We start from the raw sequence: 19,919 nt of genomic DNA on the forward strand, positions 1-19,919 counted from the left end.
ACAGTGTAACTGAAGTGGAATAGGGGGAACCAACCCGCATTCGCCGAGGTGACGGAAAACCGCCTTAAAAACCGTTCACATGCTTACCTGCACACCGGACCTATACACTACCGCACGGCTAGCCGGGCGTGCCTAATGCCTTCTAACTTTAATGTTGCTTGCTGTTACGAACTTTTGATGATCTTTCTTAGAATACTAAAGACTATATCCATTTTGGTGTTAATTGTCCATGTGGGCAGAAGCTCGTTGGGAGTGCCCAACTGAGGCAGCTGCCAGGTGAAAGCACTTTAACTTTAAAATTTTTTTCCAGGCATTAGATTGTGTTTTCGATTACTGAAAGGGCAAGGCCCGTCAAAGTTGTCTGATTGTTAATGTGTGTTTTTCTTTTAACAGTTCAATGATTAAAGGTATTGCAAACAATGCTCTGTTCAAGCACCAATGAATGGAAAAACTTGACTGTAATAATTGTTGTGTTAATAAAAGCAAAAACCTTTTTTTTAAGTAAAAGATCAGTGGCTTTCAACTTAAGGATCTTTTCAAGCAAGCAAACTTGCTCTTTTAGTAATCCCCTGCCATTAGTTTTTTTTAGCGGGTCCCAAGGTCCTCATATAAGCTCTTTTTAGCACGTTTGCGAAGAACTGGATCTCACAGAGTAGGAGATACAGCAGAAAGAGATTCTGGGAATGTCTCGGATTACAGCAACGTTTTGGAACTGGTGGTGGGCATAACCTTTACAGAAATTCGTTCCAGTGTCTAAAAACGGGCTTCGCGTTTACTTCTATTAATGATGTTCCAGTTATACAGAACTTGGGCAAAATAATGGGAATACCCATCTAATACGGTGTAGGGAAACCTTCGGAATCGGTAAGAGCCTATATTCGCCTGTGGATCATGTAGTAAAACCAAGACTGATAGTCAATGGGAATTCCTCGCAAAGAAGCGATTCGTATTCCTTGAGAGGTGGTGTGGGAGATAGTGGGCCTTCAAAAGGTTTTGTAATACCGACTGAAATTGCCTGACATGAAACCCACCGATGATGTAAGTGGGGGAAGACTTGTTGTTTCATCACCTCGCAAACCATTCCTGTAACTTTCGTCATTTGAAGCCTACATGGTGGTACGTGATTAACATGCCGCAACGACGTATTGGCGGAAACGAAAACTTCTAGAGATTTTGCTGGGGAAACAGAATACAAAGACAAAGCGTAACAAATAAACGAAGTAATAATATCCGGAAGTAAGGTGTTTACATTTGTGAGATGGTATTGTTTTTCTCTAGCCGCTGCTGTGAGTTGACTACATCGGTGATTGAATGCCTACGTGTGTAAACGGATTTTCATTTCATGGCGTGCTGGTACAGCAGCCAGTATGCAGAATGTGGTGAAAACTACAGTCTTCGTTGGAGAATTGATTTTATTGCTTACGCCCGTTCCGCCTAATACATCTTCAGGCTGATCATTAGAGTGTTGGTAAGTGGGTTCTGTGTGTCACGATTGGGGAATAGGGAAAAAATAGACTGTCCGCGTCATATATAGGGTGTCCCATTTTAATCTATACCGGCCGATACGTCTGGAGCGACATAATTCTGCAAAAAAGGCACTAGTAAAAGTTGTAAGGTTTGAAGTGCGTCATGGAGTGGTTATTTCGAAATCATCTGGAACCCTGTTTTCAAGTTCAAACCAAGGTCAACTTCATTTTTGCAAATGGTAACGCCCGTTTTTTGCTCCATATTCGTACTCTCTGTGAAAAAATACGCTCTGTTTGTAAGAAACATTTTTTCGACAAACCAATGGTTTGTCGACCGGGGGCGATTCATTGTAACTTTCCAAGTTGCCAGTATATCGAGAATGAAGCGAGATCGGGAAAAATTTTCAGTGAAAATCACGTATGGTTTCTGAACTCTGTCCACTGGTGAAATTTTCGTGAATTGATATGGCCTTGAAATTCTTCAGTACGGATTAACCTGAAAGCAAATACCGTGTGCAACAGTTGGAGGGTGGTGAATCAGAGACCAGCATTGTGCTTGTGCCGGGACAATCAGAAAAGAGAATGAGGGAGCTTTGAGGCTAAGTAATAAGCGTCATTGTCGGGGAATTGGAAATCATAACTGAGGCCTCAGAGAAATTTTGCCGTTGGAGACTCAGAAAATTTCTCGTCTGTGTTCACTTAGAACGATTCTCGACTGGCGTGCCTCTCACAAATTTTTCTCTTATAGCCTTAGAAGAAACGTGTTTTAAGGGATTTACAAATATTTCACTTCGTCGAACTCTGACGAATTTGGTCTCTTGGGACTCTGAGCAATCATGTCAAAATGGGCAGTTGGTCGATCATCTGAGATCCTAAATTTCCAGTGAAAACCATGTTAATCAGCCCTTTTCAGGGCTAACTATGAGGGAAGTCAGCTGGGCAACCTCCACGTGGAGCACATTGGGTTCCACTAATGCCGACGGTATTTGCTTTATTACGTTGATCCCTACTGAAGAATATCAAGCCCGTTTCAAGTTTACGAAAATTTCACCAGTGGACTGAGTTCAGAAACCATACAAGATCCTCACTGAAAATTTTTCCCGATCTCGCTTCGTTCTAGAGATACTGGTAACCTGGGAAAGTTACAATGAAGTGCCACTGGTGACAAATCTTTGGTTTGTCAAACACAAAAAAGCTCTCTACAAACAATGTGTATTTTATTCAAGTAAATATGAATATGGAGTAACAAAAGTAGTTACCATCTGCAAAAATTAACTTGACCTTGAAAACAGGGTTCAAGGTCATATCGAGGTAACTAGTCCATGTCCTCTTCAAACCTTACAACTTCTACTATAGGATTTTTTGCAGAATTATGCCGCTCCAAAGATATCGGCCGGTATAGATTAAAATGGGACACCCTGTATAGTGTACAGTAAAATAATTAAAAGGAAGTATGAGCACAAGTCATATCCGCTTTTAACATATGACATGAGCGCATACCTGATACGATTTATTTTACTATATATGACGAGGGTAGTCAATTTTTTTTGCCGTTATCATGGCACCCAGAACCCACTTACCAACACTGTACTAATCAATCTGAAGGTGTTTTGTACTATGCGAAACGCGCGTCGTGAATAAATAAAAAAGTAAAATCGGTTCTGTAACGAAGACTGTTGTTTTCACCGCTAACTACGTGTACGGTGGGGCGGTAGGGCAGAGGAGCGGGTGCTGAGCTGCAGGTACGCACCCGGTAGTGGAAGGGCAGCGCCGGGTCGACGGCGAGCCGGTCCCCCCAGCAGAAGGGCCTGGGCTCCTGGTCGCTGTCGCCGGCGCCCGCGAACTTGGCCAGGAAGCCGTCCGCGCCGCCCGACAGCGGGTCGCCGCCCGCCGCGCGCCGCCACCGCCTCTGCAACACGCCGCGCACGCCGTTCCAGTACAGGACACACCTCGTACACGCAAGAGGCTGGAAACTACCACTATCTCTAACGGTTACTGACAGGGTACCGTCATCGACGTACACCAACATCAGACGCCATTGCATTCTTCACATACGACTTCACCGTTTACGCAGGTAACCTCAAACGGACCATTTTTTTTAATAATTTAGCCAGCCCAACTTTTTAAAAATACATGTTTCATACGGAGTAGCAGACGGCCAGTGGCGTAACTGGGTCAGCAACCGGTGGTGATAAAGGTACACTCGCTAGTGTAATCGGTTATCATCTACAGAATATTTAAATATTTTTACACTTCCTATCTGAAACAGTTCAATTTCACACACAACCACGACGTATAAAGCTTATCATATTTTACGCTCTGAGGTGAAACATTACTTCAACTTTTGTAACTGTTTAACATCCCTGAGACAGATTGAGTCACCTTTCCGTCGTATCCACCTCATCTCTACTTCTGGTCGTCACTTACTAACGAATACAAAAAGACGAGCGTTACTAAAGCCATATCTTGAGCTACAAGAGACGCTGGCCATAATTTATTGATCATGAGGTGCAGATTAAAACTGAAGAAATTGCTGAACGGTTAGCATTTAAGGAGATGGGACCTGGATGGTGTGAAACAACCAGAGATTGTTCACAGTTTCAAAGGGAGCATTAGCCAAGCATAAACTGAAACAGGTAAGGAGGCCAATAGGAAACGAATGGTACACTCTAGAGACGAAATTGTTGAGGTAGTAGATGATAAAATACGCAAGAAAGACAAGGTCCAGTACAAACCCTAAGATTACCCATGAGGCACCGAACCTAAATGACGAGAGAAGGAAATATAAAGATATAGTAAATGGAGCAAAAAATTGTTCAAATCGCTCTAAGCATTAACCTAACGACATCACACACATCCATGCTCCAGACAGGATTCGAACCTGCGACCGTAGCAGTAGCGCGGTTGCGGACTGAAGCGTCTAGAACCGCTCGGTCACAAAGGCCGGCGCAAATGGTGCAGGTAAAGGGGATATATACATCTAAAAACCAAGACTGACAGAAAGTGCAAACTGGCAGAGCAAGATGGAAAGATAAGACACGCAAGGCATGAATAAGTAGTGAACAGGAACACGTCCCTATAGCAAAATTTGAGGTGATGAAGATGTTTGGTTTGTGGGGAGCTCAACTGCGCGGTCGCCAGCGTCCGTACAAAGTCGCAATTTTTTCACAGTCCAATTTTTTTCACAGTCCAATCTATCCACTGTCACGAATGAAGATGATCATGAAATGATGAGGACGACACAAACACTCAGTCCTCGGGGTGGGAAAAATCCCCAAACCGACCGGGAATCGAACCCGGGACCCGTGATCCAGAGGTAGCAAAAATAGCCACTAGACCACGAGCTGCGGACATAATTTAAAAGACCTTCAGAGAAAAGCCAAGCATCTTTATCACTGTTAACAACTCAGAAGACAACCACGTACTTGACAAGGAAGAGGGCAGCAATAAGATGCGGTACATACTGGAGACGTTCAAAAACTAACGTAACACATTTTTGTTCTTGACCAATTTCTGCTGAAAAACACTTTGAATTTGTTGTGGAACAGCGATGAATATTTCCGCTTCAGGCCCTAGAGTTTTATGAAGATCCAACAGGTAGCGGTGCTATATGTACCCTTCAAAATTGCTTCTGTAACAGAGGTGCGTTCCAAGCACACGGATCTCAATGAGTTTCTTTCGGCGGAATACCAGAGAATAAAAGATATTCACAGCGGCTTGCAGAATATTTACGGGGATCTGACACTGAACAAAAGCACGGTGAGTTGTCCGGCGATGCGTCCGTCATCATCGCAACAAGTGCTGGCTGGCCGCAAGCAAGTATGCCTCATGCAATACTGGAACATGCGAACACTCTCATTCGAGGTGATGGACGGATGCAAACGGACACCTCGCTGTACAACTGGACATCTCTATTGCTTGGTAGTGCCGACACACTTGTCCATTGTCCACTAGTTGGGGTTTCAGAGGTGCCTGTCCGCTGGGTTCCTCGCCACCTGATAGAAGACCATAAAGAGCAACGAAGGACCAACAATGTACAGTTGCTTGCACGTTACGAGGTTGACGATGTTAATTTTTTGTCGAACTTCGTCACAGGCGAGAAAACATAGATTCATCGTTTCGAACCGGGAGGAAAATGGCAATCTACGTAGCGTCACACCACCGCTCCCCCGAAGAAATTCTGAAGGTATCAAGGGTAAAATACATGGAAGGAAAAATTATCTACAAGTTGTACAGAAATCAATTTGTAGTTATATAAATCCAATGTAATGAAAGAGGAGCAGTAATTGAACAGGGAACGAGATTTGTAGAATATTGCCGATGTCATCCAACTTGTATTTTGAAAATGAAACCACAGAGGAACCAAGGAGAAATTTGTATATGGAATTAAAGTTCAGGATGAAGAAATAAACACTTGAGGGTTTGTCGATGACATAGTAATTCTGTCAAGGACGGTAAAGTACTTGAAAGAGCAATGACCGGAATGGACAGTGTCTTGAGAAGAGGTTATAAGATGAGTATCAAGTAAAACAAGGTGATGGAATACAGACGAATTAAATCAGGTTATGCTGAGGGGATTAGATTAGGAAATGGGTCTAAGGAGTGTGTCACAATTCTACATTACACTGAAAACAGTATAGCAGTGTGTCACAGTTCTACATTACACTGAAAACAGTATAGCAAACTTACGCTATTCTTTGCGTTGCGTAAGCAATCAGATATCGATAGTAACAATCTGAGGGCGAAATGTGGGAGATCGATTCTAAGCATTGTTGTGAGACGAGGTGTGTCTGCGAGAGTGGAAGTGATTGTGTCGGTCGAGAGCACGGAGACAGAAGACGTGTCACGCTTCCCTCACGTCGGTGATGGCAGATATTACCAAACTGAAGGCCTAATTTCATTTATGTAGCCAGGGGCGATTTAGATGGCTTAACTACGCTTGGGAATTTAAGGTAAAATTCGCAAGCATAGTACAAAACCAATAGCAGGTTTAGGCACGTGATTGCTAGTTTGTCAGTTGATGAAGCATCCTTATCCTCCAAACAATAATAATTATTCTCCACATGTAATTAATAAATATGCTGTGGTTATTAAATGTTAATCTAACTTTGAAATTGAACTAATTTGTTAATCTGGCACTCAGCCACTATTGATACCTATGTCATTGTAATTGTCATTGTCTGTTATTGGTTATGGGTTATGATGGTTCTGAAGCTTTAAACAGACTTCATCTATGAAATTCATTCTCACAAGATGTTTAGTAGTTAACAGGACCCAAGCAATTTTCTTTTTATCAAATTCATTCTTAATGACAATAAGCTTTAGTCACTGCTGCCGCATGCTGCTGCGAATTGCTGTAAACCACATGGAAAAAAACAGTCATCGAAAGAGGTGAATGCAAAACTAGGCCAAAACAGAGACACTGACACACCACAACATGTCACGTAATCTAATCCAGTAAATTCAGTTGCACAAGGCAGATTCTGTATCACTTGTAAATTCTTGTTCAAAAACGGAGTCAGATAGCTTTGGTATTCATTATTACAGATTCATTTGTTCCTGTAGTTTTTCATATTCAAATACGCAGTCAGACAGCTTAGAAAATGTTAGCTTTAAGTTTTTCATGTAACGATCTGTTGAGGTTTTAAAGGACTGACGCTCATACAACACACACGCAGTGTTATGCACGTTAGATTCCGTTTACTGATAGCTCAGGTTGTTTATCGAGCCCATTTTCACTGACGAACATAGGCATTTACATGGGACACTGAAAGTAGTAGACGATTTTTGCTATTTAGGCAGCAAAAAACTGATCAAGTGCGTAGCAGAGAGGATATACAACGCAGACTGCTTGTAGTAAGAAAAGAATTTATGAAAAAGAGGAATTTGTTGACATCGAACATAATTTTAAGAGTTAGGAAGTCCTTTTCAAAGTTATTTGTATGGAGCGTAGCCTTGTATGAAAGTGGTGTGTGGACAATAAACAGTTCAAATACGAAGACAACAGAATCTTTTGAAATGTTGTGATACAGAAAAATGTTGAAGATTGTGTGGGTAAATCGAACAACTAATGAGGTGCTGAAACAAATACGGAAAAAAGGAATTTGTGGTTCATCTTCATCAAAAGAAGGATCGCTTCACGGCATCAAGGAATCGTAAAGTCGGCAATGGATGGGAATGTAGGGGTAAATACTGTAAACGGAGACGCAGGCTTGAATACAGTAAACAGTTTGAAATGGGTGTAGTTTATGGGTAGTTATTCGGTGATGAAGAGGCTTTCACAAGATAAGCTTTGGTGGAGAACTGCATCAGAATAGTTTTTAAGAAAAATTATGTTCGTGATTTTTATAAGTGCTATCGGCTCAAAGGAAACAGAGTTCGATGCCTGGGAAACAGGGAGGAGGGACTTCATACATTAATAGCATTTGCCTGTCAAGAAGCTGAGACGTATTGAAATACAGTTCATGATGAATAAGCTGGAATGTTTTACGGAATGAGGGCACGTGAATCTACTGATAGTAATTTGTACGTGGGGCGAGGACCGTAAACTACTTGGGGAATGGTTCAAATGGCTCTGAGCACTATAGGACTTAACATCTGAGGTCGTCAGTACCTAGAACTTAGAACTACTTAAACCTAACTAACCTAAGGACATCACACACATCTATGCCCGAGGCAGGATTCGGACCTGTGACCGTAGCGGTCGCGCGGTTCCAGACTGAAGCTCCTAGAACCGCTCGGCCACAGCTGCCGGCAAACTACTTGGGAGAGGGGTAAGGGTGAGAGTATTTGAATATTTGATAGCTTTAGGTCACGCTGTCTGCAATCATTTCCGTGAAGATCCATAACAACAAGAATAGAACATCGCGCTGCATAATCACTCATTACAGAAGCCACACGACAGAGAGACACACTCTACAGACTGCGATAGGGTATGCGGAGAGATTCAGCATCAATAACTTCAGTATGTGATTCGAACATTCATGACACTGACAAGAGGAAGGCCTCAGAGACGGCCAACCGATTCGGTTCAGATTTGGTAGGTCGCTTGTGTACAACCTAAAACGAAGGAATCTAAGATATTTTGGGCCAAAACCCTGTGTTTTTGAGAAAATCACCCCTAACGTTAATGACGAGCGATCGACTCAAAATGGCGGGATCGATAGATAATTGTAAATAGAGCATTTTTCATCACCAGGTATGGGGTCCGAAAACGCATACTTTCCCAGAAATCGAGGTAAGAAACTTTTACAACTACCGCGTCTGTACCCACATGGTCAACGTTTTCGCCGACAGCGCCGATAGCGCAACGGCCAAGGTAATTGGCTGGGAATCGGAAAACCCGGGTTTCAATCTCGAAGAAACCTAGCGGATGTTATTCTTCTCGTTTGATTTTTCCATATCTCTATTGACAGGGATAGGAGGGTTAACAAGGTAAGCAAATCAATAAGGAATGATAATAATAAAGTAGGCAAACTAATTTCCCAAACGCCGTGAGTTAGTAAAGTATTAAACTTTTAAGGCTTGTCACATGAAAACAACTCCAAGTAAAAGTGCTGCGACTTGCTCACGAGGGATCACAGCGAGGCACGGGATAGAATACACGCGGGAAGAGTTATGTTGTCCCGGTTGCCTCTTCGTCATATCACAGGGAAGGAACAGAGCAGCTGCCGAAAGACTGCCTTCATTAGTTGCTCTTGGTGCCGTGAGTATATTTGTTTCAAATGTTTAAATGACAAGTACCATCCATATAGTCGTTCGAAGAAAAGCGAGGACACATAATAGTGACTGCAAGAGCCATTGTAAAGTGACCTGGAGTAACATTTTAGTTGTTGACTATTCCAAGAGGTCTGAGAAATTTATTTGCCTACCTTATTATCATTCCTTGTTGATTTACTTACCTTATTAACCTTCCTATCCCTATCAATTGAGATATGGAAAAATACAAACCAAAAGACTAACATCTATGTTTCTTCGAGATTGCGCTATCGGTGCTGTCGGCGATAACGTTGACCATGTGGGTACAGACGCGGTAGTTGTAAAAGTTTCTTACGTCGATTTCTGGAAAAGTATGCGTTTTCGGACCCCATACCTGGTGATGTAAGATGCTCTATTTACAATTATCTATGGATCCCGCCAACTTTGAGTCGATCGCTCGTCATAACCTTTAGGGGTGATTTTCTCAAAAACGCGGGGGTGTTGACCCAAAATATCTTAGATTCCTTCGTTTTAGGTTTTACACAAGCGACCTACCAAATCTGAGCCGAATCGGTTGGGCGTGTCTGAGGCCTTCCCCTTGTGAGTCGCAACGTATGGACTGGAATTAACGACTAAACAGAAGTCATATCTTAGGTGCATAGTCATTTGGCGACAAGCCGTTCTTCTTGAGATAATTTTCAAAATGGAACCTGCTATGAGTTTCGGGGAAGTGTAATACCACTTTGTTTTTGGTACACTTCCCATCGGTCGGGAAGTGACATGGAGATTTGTATCCAAATACGGGATGTTGGCGTTGAGGAGCTGCCCGCCCACGGGCTTTCATTGAAGCGCTGCGGGTGTGAGCGTTGGAGACGCGCACGGCGGACGGTGGCAGTGAGGTGTCCTTGGACGGCCCGGCCGGTAATTGCGCGACGCGCCCTTCTTAAAGAGTGTCCGTGCGGCGAATACTGGCAGGCGCCCAGCCGCGGAGCCCAGGGGAGGGGAGCGGACCGTGCGGTACCGAGCACCGCAGCTCGCTGCTCGGCCAGCTGCTGGCGGCGCCTGCCGTCGCAAGGGTTGAGCTGAGGAGCACTTACAAACGTGTTGCAAATGCTGTCGTCACAGGTCCTGCGCCCAGAAAGGAGCCCGTTGTGGCGGTAACCACAGTTATGGAAGAACACCATACGCTAGAGGGAGCCAGACGATTAGCAAACTATGGAAGCTTCGTTAGAGAGCATATTGCTGCGAAAAGAATGGAACGGAACATGAAACTGTAGCCTCCCATCGATTTAGATACAGTCAGAGACAGACTAGTTCACATGGACGAGGACAAGGAAGGAAATATAACTCTTTTTTGTAAGTACTGTCTCAGATTTTACATAAAGTTATTCCCTGTCAAAGCAGAAAAAGTTATGAAATGAGTAGCGTGCGTGGTAAGGAAACAATTCTACGTCCTTTGGGTAATGTGAGGTGAATGATGTAAAGTGTTAACTGTACTGTCATAGTTTACAGTCATAATAGTAACAATAATAATAATACGTGATATAATCAAAGAAATAGAGAAACAAGAAAGGAAATTTCTCAGGAAAATTTTTGGCCCGATACAAGAGCAAGGAATCTGGAAGAAGAGAGCAACATCAGAATTATATAAATACACAGACATGATTACGGATACAGTCAGGAAAAGAAGAATGCAGTTCTACGGACATATCCACAGGATGAATGAAAACAGAATTTCAAAGCGAATTCTTAAAGTCATCAACTCAGGCAGGGGAAAAACAAAATGGATAAAAGAAGTTGAAGAGGACCTCCGACAAGCATAACAGTAAACGATGCAGAAAATAGAATTGAATTCAGGAACATCATCAAAAAACATAAATTTGGCACCACAACACAGAAGAGACCAGGATGCAAATGGACAGCGGAGCGAAACAAACAACACGGTGAACACATGAAGATAATTTGGGCTCAGAAAAAACATAAACAATCATCAAAAAGGAATTCAAGTTAAAACGATCTCTTAAAATGGGAATAATCGAAAATAATAATAATAATAATAATAATAATAATAATAATAATAATAATACATGATGTATTCTGTATGGAGTATGCAACAGCGAGTTTTCCAAAAGCAGTAGTTGCAACGTAATCTCAAATGAATGTGCTCTTCTTGGACCGCTACACAACGGAAGTAATTTTCTTACAAATTTGGAACAGTGTAAGAATAACAAAAAAAAAAGGCTAGATGTGCCTTGCAACTAACAGGATTAATTTCACATTTATACATTAGTGTTCGAAACTGGTACTACAACGGATTGTCATATCTAGTCAGGAAGATGGATAGGCCGTAGAGGTGCTGTGGAGTATCCACCACGTTCCCCAGACCTAACTCCTCTGTACGTTATATTTATCAATATACAGAGGGGTCCAAAAAATGAATCCACTGTTTAAAAGTACATAACTGGCAAACTGATTGACGGAGTTGTCTCATTTTTGGTGAAAGTGTAGCTTAAAGTACAACTTAAAGATATCACTGTAGGTGTTCGAAATGGTCTCCATTAACATCCACACACAAACGATGCCGCCGAACAGCAGCACTAACTAATGACTGCAACGTATTCTGTTGGATATTTGCACATGAATATACGATGGATTCTCGAAGTTCATGCAATGTGCGTGACTTTTGTCGATAAACGACGTCCTTTAGTGTTCCCCACAGGTAAAAGTCCACATGAGCTAGGTCTGGGGAACGTGGTGGATACTCCACAGCACCTCTACGGCCTATCAATCTTCCACCAGCACAGCTAACGGGGGGGTGTACCTTCAGAAGCTTCAGACATCCATTTTACCTGCCATCCGAGACATATGGAGAGGGCAGAGTTTACTTTCAAAAAGATGGTGCCCCAGCCCACTACCAAAATCGTGTTAAGACGTATCTCGAGGAAAATCTACCAGGAAGATGGATAGGCCGTAGAGGTGCTGTGGAGTATCCACCACGTTCCTCAGACCTAACTCCTCTGTACGTTTACCTGTGGGGAACACTAAAAGACGTCGTTTATCGACAAAAGCCACGCACATTGGATGAACTTCGAGAATCCATCGTACATTCATGTGAAAATATCCAACTGAACAAATTGCAGTCAGTAGTTCGTGCTGCAGTTTGGCGGCATCGTTTGTGTGTGGATGTTAATGGTGACCATTTCGAACACCTACAGTGATATTTTTAAGTTGGACTTTGAGCTACACTTTCACCAAAAATGAGACAACTCCGTCAATTTGTTTGCAAGTTATGGACTTTTAAACAGTTGATACATTTTTTTGGACCCCTCTGTATATGTGCAAAATGTACTGGATCTGATACTGATGCTGGTCTGCCCGGATGGTAAGTATTATCCTCTACGACGGGATGTCATTATACATTGCAAGTGTCTCACATAGCCTGATTGTCTTTTCAAGAAGCAGTTCTGTAGCAGTTAAGGAGAATGTCGGAGTTTTTGACTGACAACCATTTATGTATGGTAACCATCACAGAAGAGGATTTATATGATTCATGAACGTGTGGACCAGACAATGTATTGTCCAGATATGTAAATTCAGAACTCACTGGGGAACTATGGCGTCCAGCAGGTCAAGCCATACGCTTTTGGGGAGAATAGTACACGATCCTCATCTTTACTTCGTATGAGTCAGTTAAGTGAAGTAAACTCTTCCTCATAATGTTCATGGTCAACGGTTACGGAAGATATAGCTAATTAATTATTTACGAAAGGAAAGCACCAGTGGTTCACATATTACAAGAACTCAACAATACCGGAGAGGAGATATAGATTCAATATGGATCAAAGAATACGCAAGTGACCGAGTGGAAAACTAAGTCTAATTTGACTCCCATTTTCGAATGCAGGCCAATGTGAAAGTGAAAAGTGTAAAGTGACCTGGACACGCGAAGTCAAAAGGAAAAAAGCTACTTCTGTCTAAATACTCAGTATTATTCATGACATAAGTTAAGTGATGTATTTCTGTTCTGTTAAATTATCGAAGTTGCAAATTTTATTTCAGTTAAAACACTCTCACAGAAAATCCATTACTGTGGTTACTAAATATGTTGTTTTACCTCTGTCCATGATACTAGTAAGAATTTCCCAAACGTAGATACAACTGTACATCTATTAATTACAATTAATGAGAAAAGAGCAATATATGTATATTACTGATACTGTTTATCATATTTTTATAATAAGCATTTAGCACTAACGCTAATAAGTTATATCAGACCACGTGCTTAAGTGACTTTATTATAATTAAAAGAGAATTAAAAAAGAACATTTGGTACTTATTTCCAAAAACATAACACACAGACTATATGACTGAAGAATTAACTAATGAAACTACGAGACCACAAAGGCGATTAGAACTATTGTTTTTCCCCTAGTATCAATTACACATACATGACCAAATACAATACTGTGTCCGTTAACTATACTTCAACAGAAAACTAATGTAACAGCTGTATATATATGGAATGAGTTCCCATAAAAGACTTCTGGGTTTATGGAACAAGGCGTGTTGTAAAATAAACTAAAGTTTCTGCCACTGTTATAAGTGCTCTTTATCAGGATGTACCACATATCACTGGATCAGCGCATGAGCTGCCTCAGTTTCTAGGTGGTCATGAGGTCAGCTATCATTGCGGAATAAGCACTCATTGGAGAGATGAGGCACCATACCAATGTACGATTAACGCAGCGCTAATGCTACACACTGTTCGGACAGCATAATGAAACGGCGGCCAAAATAAATGAAGGGAAGCCCCTATAGTTCTACGAAGCTCTTGTACTTGCTAAGCAGCTATTTACCTTCAAAACGAAGATTCAAGAGGTGATGGAAATAAGTAACAAGGGGAAGACCTCAGACATGGCAAACCGATTGGGCTCATATTTGGCAGGTCGCTTGTGCACAACCTAAAACGAAAGATTCTATGATATTTTGGCTCAACAACACCCCACTTTTGAGAAAACTGCCGCTTAAGTTCATGACGCGCAATCGACTCAAAATTGACGAAATCATAGGAAACTTAAACTTGTGCATTTTTCATCAACATTTATGGTGTACGCAAAGACATATTTTGCTAGAAATCGAGGAAAGAAATTGCCTGTTATGTACCCATAGAGAGAGAACATTTCAACAAAAGCGCCGCTGGTGTAGCGATCAAGGCATCTGGCTGTGGATCTGTGAGGACGTGTTCGATTCCCAGTTGCAGTCGGCAGTTTTTTTATTTTCGTATTTTTTCACTTATAAACTGGTAGGCATAGGAGGGTTAATAAGTTAAGTAAAGAAATATGGAAGAATAACGAGATAAGCAAATAAATTTCTCAAGCGAGTTGGGTTAGTAAATACTTAAAACTTTAATACTGGTTGTTTTACAATGGCTCTGTCACCCGTTATGTTAGAAGTCTTCAATTTCCTTCGAACAACTAGATGGCTGCTACTCGTCAAACATTAGAAGCAAACATATTCGCGGTACCAAGAATATCTAACGAATGCAGTCTTCGCAGAATTACATCCGTTCCACCGAAAACTCGGAGGAAAACAAAATCTGATACCATTTAAAAATGTTTCTTTTTCGGAAATTAATTTTGATACATACCACGCACGCATGCTGCCTAAAAAATCGGCGCTAGAAGTTAATCATGAATCATGCTGTGAGTCGCTATTGCGTCTGCTCGGTTGTCCATTTCCGCTGCGTTTCCTGAAATAGACTGTAATTTTGAAGCCAAGAAATAAAGTTTTTTATTTGATGATGAAAATACTCCTCTTCGAAGCGATTTTACTCGGAACTGTTTTCATACAACGATGCTTAGAATTTAATTCGTTACTAATCCAAATATTTTGTGAAATTTTATTGCCTGCTTTGTAATTATTCCTTATTGATTTACTTATCTCCTATTCCCAACCGTTACTTTGGAGAAAAGAATACAAATGAAAAAACTTGCAGAATGCAACCGGGAATCGAACACACGTTTGGTGCTTCCAAGGCAGCGCATTGATCGCTACACTAGCGGCGCTTTAGGTTGAGGGCGCGTACTTTATGTGTACTTAAGCGGAAGTCGAAAACATTTGTCTCGTCGATTTTAGGAAAATAGGCGTTTGCAGCCCCCATATATGTTGTTGAAATATCACAATTTCCTATTAAGTATCGATCCCGTCGATTCTGAGTCGATCGCGCATCATAAACTTTAGGGGAAGTTATCGCAAAAAAAGGGGGAAGGGGAGGTTGGGCCAAAATATACTTCAGTCTTTCATTTTATGTTGTACAAAAGCGATGTGCCAAATACGAGCCAAACCAGTTGACCGCATCTGAGACCCTTCCCTTGTAAACGTATAGGCAACGTATATCGCGATGACTGATACAAGACATAATCGTATCTGCTGCCCGCAGCAGCCTTTCTATGGGCTTCCGCATAGGCGGCGCCTAAAACAATAAACAGTGCCGCCGAAAGACGCACTACCGGTCATCGTGCAACCAGTACCAAATGGCTCTGAGCACTATGGGACTTAACATCTGTGATCATCAGTCCCCTCGAACTTAGAACTACTTAAACCTAACTAACCTAAGGACGTCACACACATCCATGCCCGAGGCAGGATTCGAACCTGCGACCGTAGCAGTCGCGCGGTTCCGGACTGAGCGCCTAGAGGCGATAGATCACCGCGGTCGGCGCAACCAGTACCACATGACACTGTCATATCTGACAATATCGCTCATCTTGATACTTTTTCAAGTGTCTGACAGCTTCTCTCTCTCTCTCTCTCTCTCTCTCTCTCTCTGCTAAAAACTTATTTCGGCTTAGTTACTCACCAAGCTTTCGTTACTACTTTTTCACACAGTGGTCAGCTGCAGACATAATGTTCAAGGGCATTTTCACCACTTCAAGAGCATGTATCATTAACCCACCTAATTTTTTTGTTGGAGCAGGTTGGATTTCCATTGGATTTTGTAAAACAGCAGATTAAGCTTCGTGATATATTTAAATAGCTAGCCTCTAGAGCTGTTTCTTTCCTGGTAACGAGTTAGGCGCCAATCTGAAACCTCCTAGCAGATTGAAACTGTGTACCGGACGGGGACTCGAAACTGAGACCTCTGCCTCTTATGCTCCACCCACTGAGTTGTTCAAGGGCCACTCACAGCTCCCGGTCCGACACACAGTTTTAATCTGTTAGGACGTTCGCTCACTCCGCTACCGAGTGAAAATTCATTCTGGAAGACAGGCGCATTTTGACCAGTCTTGCAGGATCGTTGTTTTATGTTGACTTCACTTCGTTGGATATACTTCAAACCTTTACTTCTTTACACCTACACACATTCACTATCTTCATACATTAACACATTTATTACCTTTACACCTTCACCACCTTTAACATTTACACGATTAAACCTTTACCACTTTTATACCTCTAGAAATTTACAAACTGCATACCTATAGACTTTTACCATTTTTATACTTTCCACAATTATACTCTTACATCCTTACCACCATTATACCCCTACACACCTACCACCTTTATAACAATTTTATCACCTTTTTTCCTTTCAGTTATCTTCGGGCCAACATCATAGGAAAAGAGTTTGTTCTTGCATAAAGTTTTTATATTTAAACGGCAGCACACGAAATTTAATGAGTGTTTTCTGTACATTTTACGCAGCGTAAGGTTCAAAAGAAAAAATATGCTGTTTTCCCCCTTATAATCGCTTAATCTGTTACATTTTTGAGCCTTGAGTCTGTATGGTCCATGTTTTTAAAAATTCCCAACATGCAGAAATTCTGCTAGTAACATTATATTTCTAAGTGTTTGAGACATATGCATAGTGTTTTTTGCGATACTAATGCAGGTTTTTGTTTGCTTATTTACAATTTTTTTTATTCGCTTGCTCTGTTAGCGGTGTAAATCTAAATCTTCGATACGGTGCCTCTCGAAACAGCAAACATTTCTGCTAACTTGGTAAGGCAAGCACCCACCATATAAGCGCCGAGAATCTGCCCACGTTCGAATTCACTTAGTTCCAAGATAACGCACACACAATCGCACAAAAAGTTGCTGTAACCGCGACTGACACTTGCAACGTACTGTGGACAGGTGCCACTCATAGTCAAATAAAACACTACAACCTGCAGGTTTTGCTAGCATCTGCATTTGTGCTCAAGCGAGTATTTCTCGCAGTGTTTCCGCATGTTTGTCCAACTCCTGTAAAATCATCTTTTCATGGTCTTGTGAGCGATAATATTCAGACCGTGGTGATGAAACTGGAAATTTGTGGTAAGGTCTTATGCAACCAAACTGTTGAGGTCATCGGTCCCTAAGCTTACCCACTACTTAATCTAGCTTAAACTAACTTACGCTAAGGACACACACACACACACACACACACACACACACACACACGCACGCACAACCATGCCCCAGGGAGGACACGAACCTCCGACGGGGGGAGCCGCTTGGACCCTGACAAGACCAACTGACGACCTCGCGAATGTAGCAGACAAGTCTTCGCCCTCTGGGGCGGAAGAGGGATTCCAGAGCGTATTTATGAGCACGTGCCCCGTTGTCGGAGGTATCATATAAGATCGTGGAGCCAGTAGCTGGCTGGAGGTAATATCGGTTAAAAGTTATGAAGCTGCCGAGATTTAATTCATGCCAATAAATTCAAGTTATTTGTGTAGAACTGTGAAATATGGTGGCTTTTGTGTGTGACTTTCTCCGTCTTGACTTTAGAGAGTTGCACTGTTTTATTCTTGTGGAAATCACAAGCGGAACTTGCTAGAAACCAGATAGAGGCGGAGCAGGAATTGTAGGCGGTGAACATGTTTTCAATGGAGTGGTCGCAGGTCATCTCTGAATTTTCCTGGGACTAGTTTCACAGCTACAGGGTTTTCTAGCGGGGCACAATGAGGCTGTCGAGCCTTACAATGAGGTGACAAAGGCTATGGGATAGCGATATACACATACACTATCTGATCAAAAGTATCCGGACACCCCGAAAAACATACGTTTTTCATATTAGGTGCATTGTGCTGCCACCTACTGCCAGGTACTTCATATCAGCGACCGCAGTAGTCATTAAACATCGTGAGAGAGCAGATTGGGGTGCTCCGCGGAACTCACGGACTTCGAACGTGGTCAGGACATTGGGTGTCCTTGTATCATACGTCTGTGCGCGAGATTTCCACACTCCTAAACATCCCTAGTTCGACTGTTTCCGATATGATAGTGAAGTGGAAACGTGAAGGGACACATACAGCAAAGAAGCGTACAGGCCGACCTCGTCTGTTGACTGACAGATATCGCCGATATTTTAAAATATAATAATGTGTAATAGACAGACATTTATCCAGATCATCACACAGGAATTCAAAACTGCATTAGGAACTACTACAAGTACTATGACAATGAGGCAGGAGGTGAGAAAACTTGGATTTCATGGTCGAGCAACTGCTCATAAGCCGGACATCACGCCAGTAAACGCCAAACGACGCCTCGCTTGGTGTAAGGAGCGGAAACATTGGACGATTGAACAGTGGAAAATCGTTGTGTGGAGTGACGAATCACGGTACACAATGTGGCGATCCGATAGCGGAGTGTGGATATGGCGAATTCCCGGTGAATGTCATCTGACAGCGTGTGTAGTGGCAACAGTAAAATTCGGAGTCGGTGATGCTATGGTGTGGTCGTGTTTTTCATTTCATGAAGGGAACTTGCACCCCTTGTTGTTGTGCGTGGCACTATCACACCACAGGCGTACAATGATGTTTTAAGTACCATCTTGCATCTGACTGTTGAAGAGAAATTCGGGGATGGCGATTGTATCTTTCAATACGATCGAGGACCTGTTCGTAATGCACGGCCTGTGGCAAGAATGGTTACACGACAATAACATCCCTGTAATGGAATGGCCTGCACAGCGTCCTGACGTGAATCCTATACTACACCTTTGGGATGTTTTGGAACGCCAACTTCGTGCCAGGCCTCATCGACCGACATTCATATCTCTCCTTAGTGTAGCACTCCGTGAAGAATGAGCTGCCATTTCCCAAGAAACCATCCAGGACCTGATTGAATGTATGCGTGCGTGAATGGAAGGTGTCATCAAGGCTAAGTGTGGGCCAACACCATATTGAATTCCAGCATTACCGATGGAGGGCGCCACGAACTTGTGAGTAATTTTCAGCCAGGTGCCCGGATACTTTTGATCACATAGTTTATACAGATGGTGACAGTATCGCGTGCTAAAAGTGCAAAAGGGATTGACGGAGCTGTGATTTGTATTCAGGTGATTCATGTGGAAAGCTTTCCGACGTGACTATGATCACAAGACTGGAATTAGCAGACTTTGGACGCGGAATGGTAGTTGGAGCTAGACATACTGCATATTCCACTTCGGAAATCGTTAGGGACTTCAATATCCCGAATTCCACTGCGTCGAGAGTGTGCCGAGAATACCACATTTCAGGTATTACCTCTCGGCACGGACAACGGAATGGCCGACGTCCTTCACCGAGAGCGGTGGCGTTTGTGTAGAGTTGTCGGCGCTAACAGACAAGCAACACGACGTGATATAACAGCAGACGAACGTATCTGTTATACGACGAAATCTGGCGTTAACAGATTAGGGCAGCAGACGACCGACACTAGTGCCTTTTATAACATTACGACAGCACCTCCAGTGCCTTCCGTGAGCTCGTGACCACATCAGTTGGA

At 42.4% G+C, this 19,919-nt stretch overlaps 1 protein-coding gene across 3 annotated transcripts in view; it reads right to left on the minus strand.

The window, feature by feature from the left end:
* Nucleotides 1-19,919, minus strand: part of LOC126365752 (cyclic nucleotide-gated cation channel subunit A) — a 487,374-nt gene that overhangs the window by 244,912 nt on the left and 222,543 nt on the right. For all 3 annotated transcript variants that reach the window (XM_050008246.1, XM_050008256.1, XM_050008236.1), the window contains exon 5: nt 3,217-3,375. In XM_050008246.1, coding sequence (XP_049864203.1) covers nt 3,217-3,375 — 159 coding nt within the window. The remainder of the gene's footprint in view (nt 1-3,216; nt 3,376-19,919) is intronic.

Source organism: Schistocerca gregaria, chromosome 1 (assembly GCF_023897955.1).
Source record: "Schistocerca gregaria isolate iqSchGreg1 chromosome 1, iqSchGreg1.2, whole genome shotgun sequence".
Lineage (NCBI taxonomy): Eukaryota > Metazoa > Arthropoda > Insecta > Orthoptera > Acrididae > Schistocerca > Schistocerca gregaria.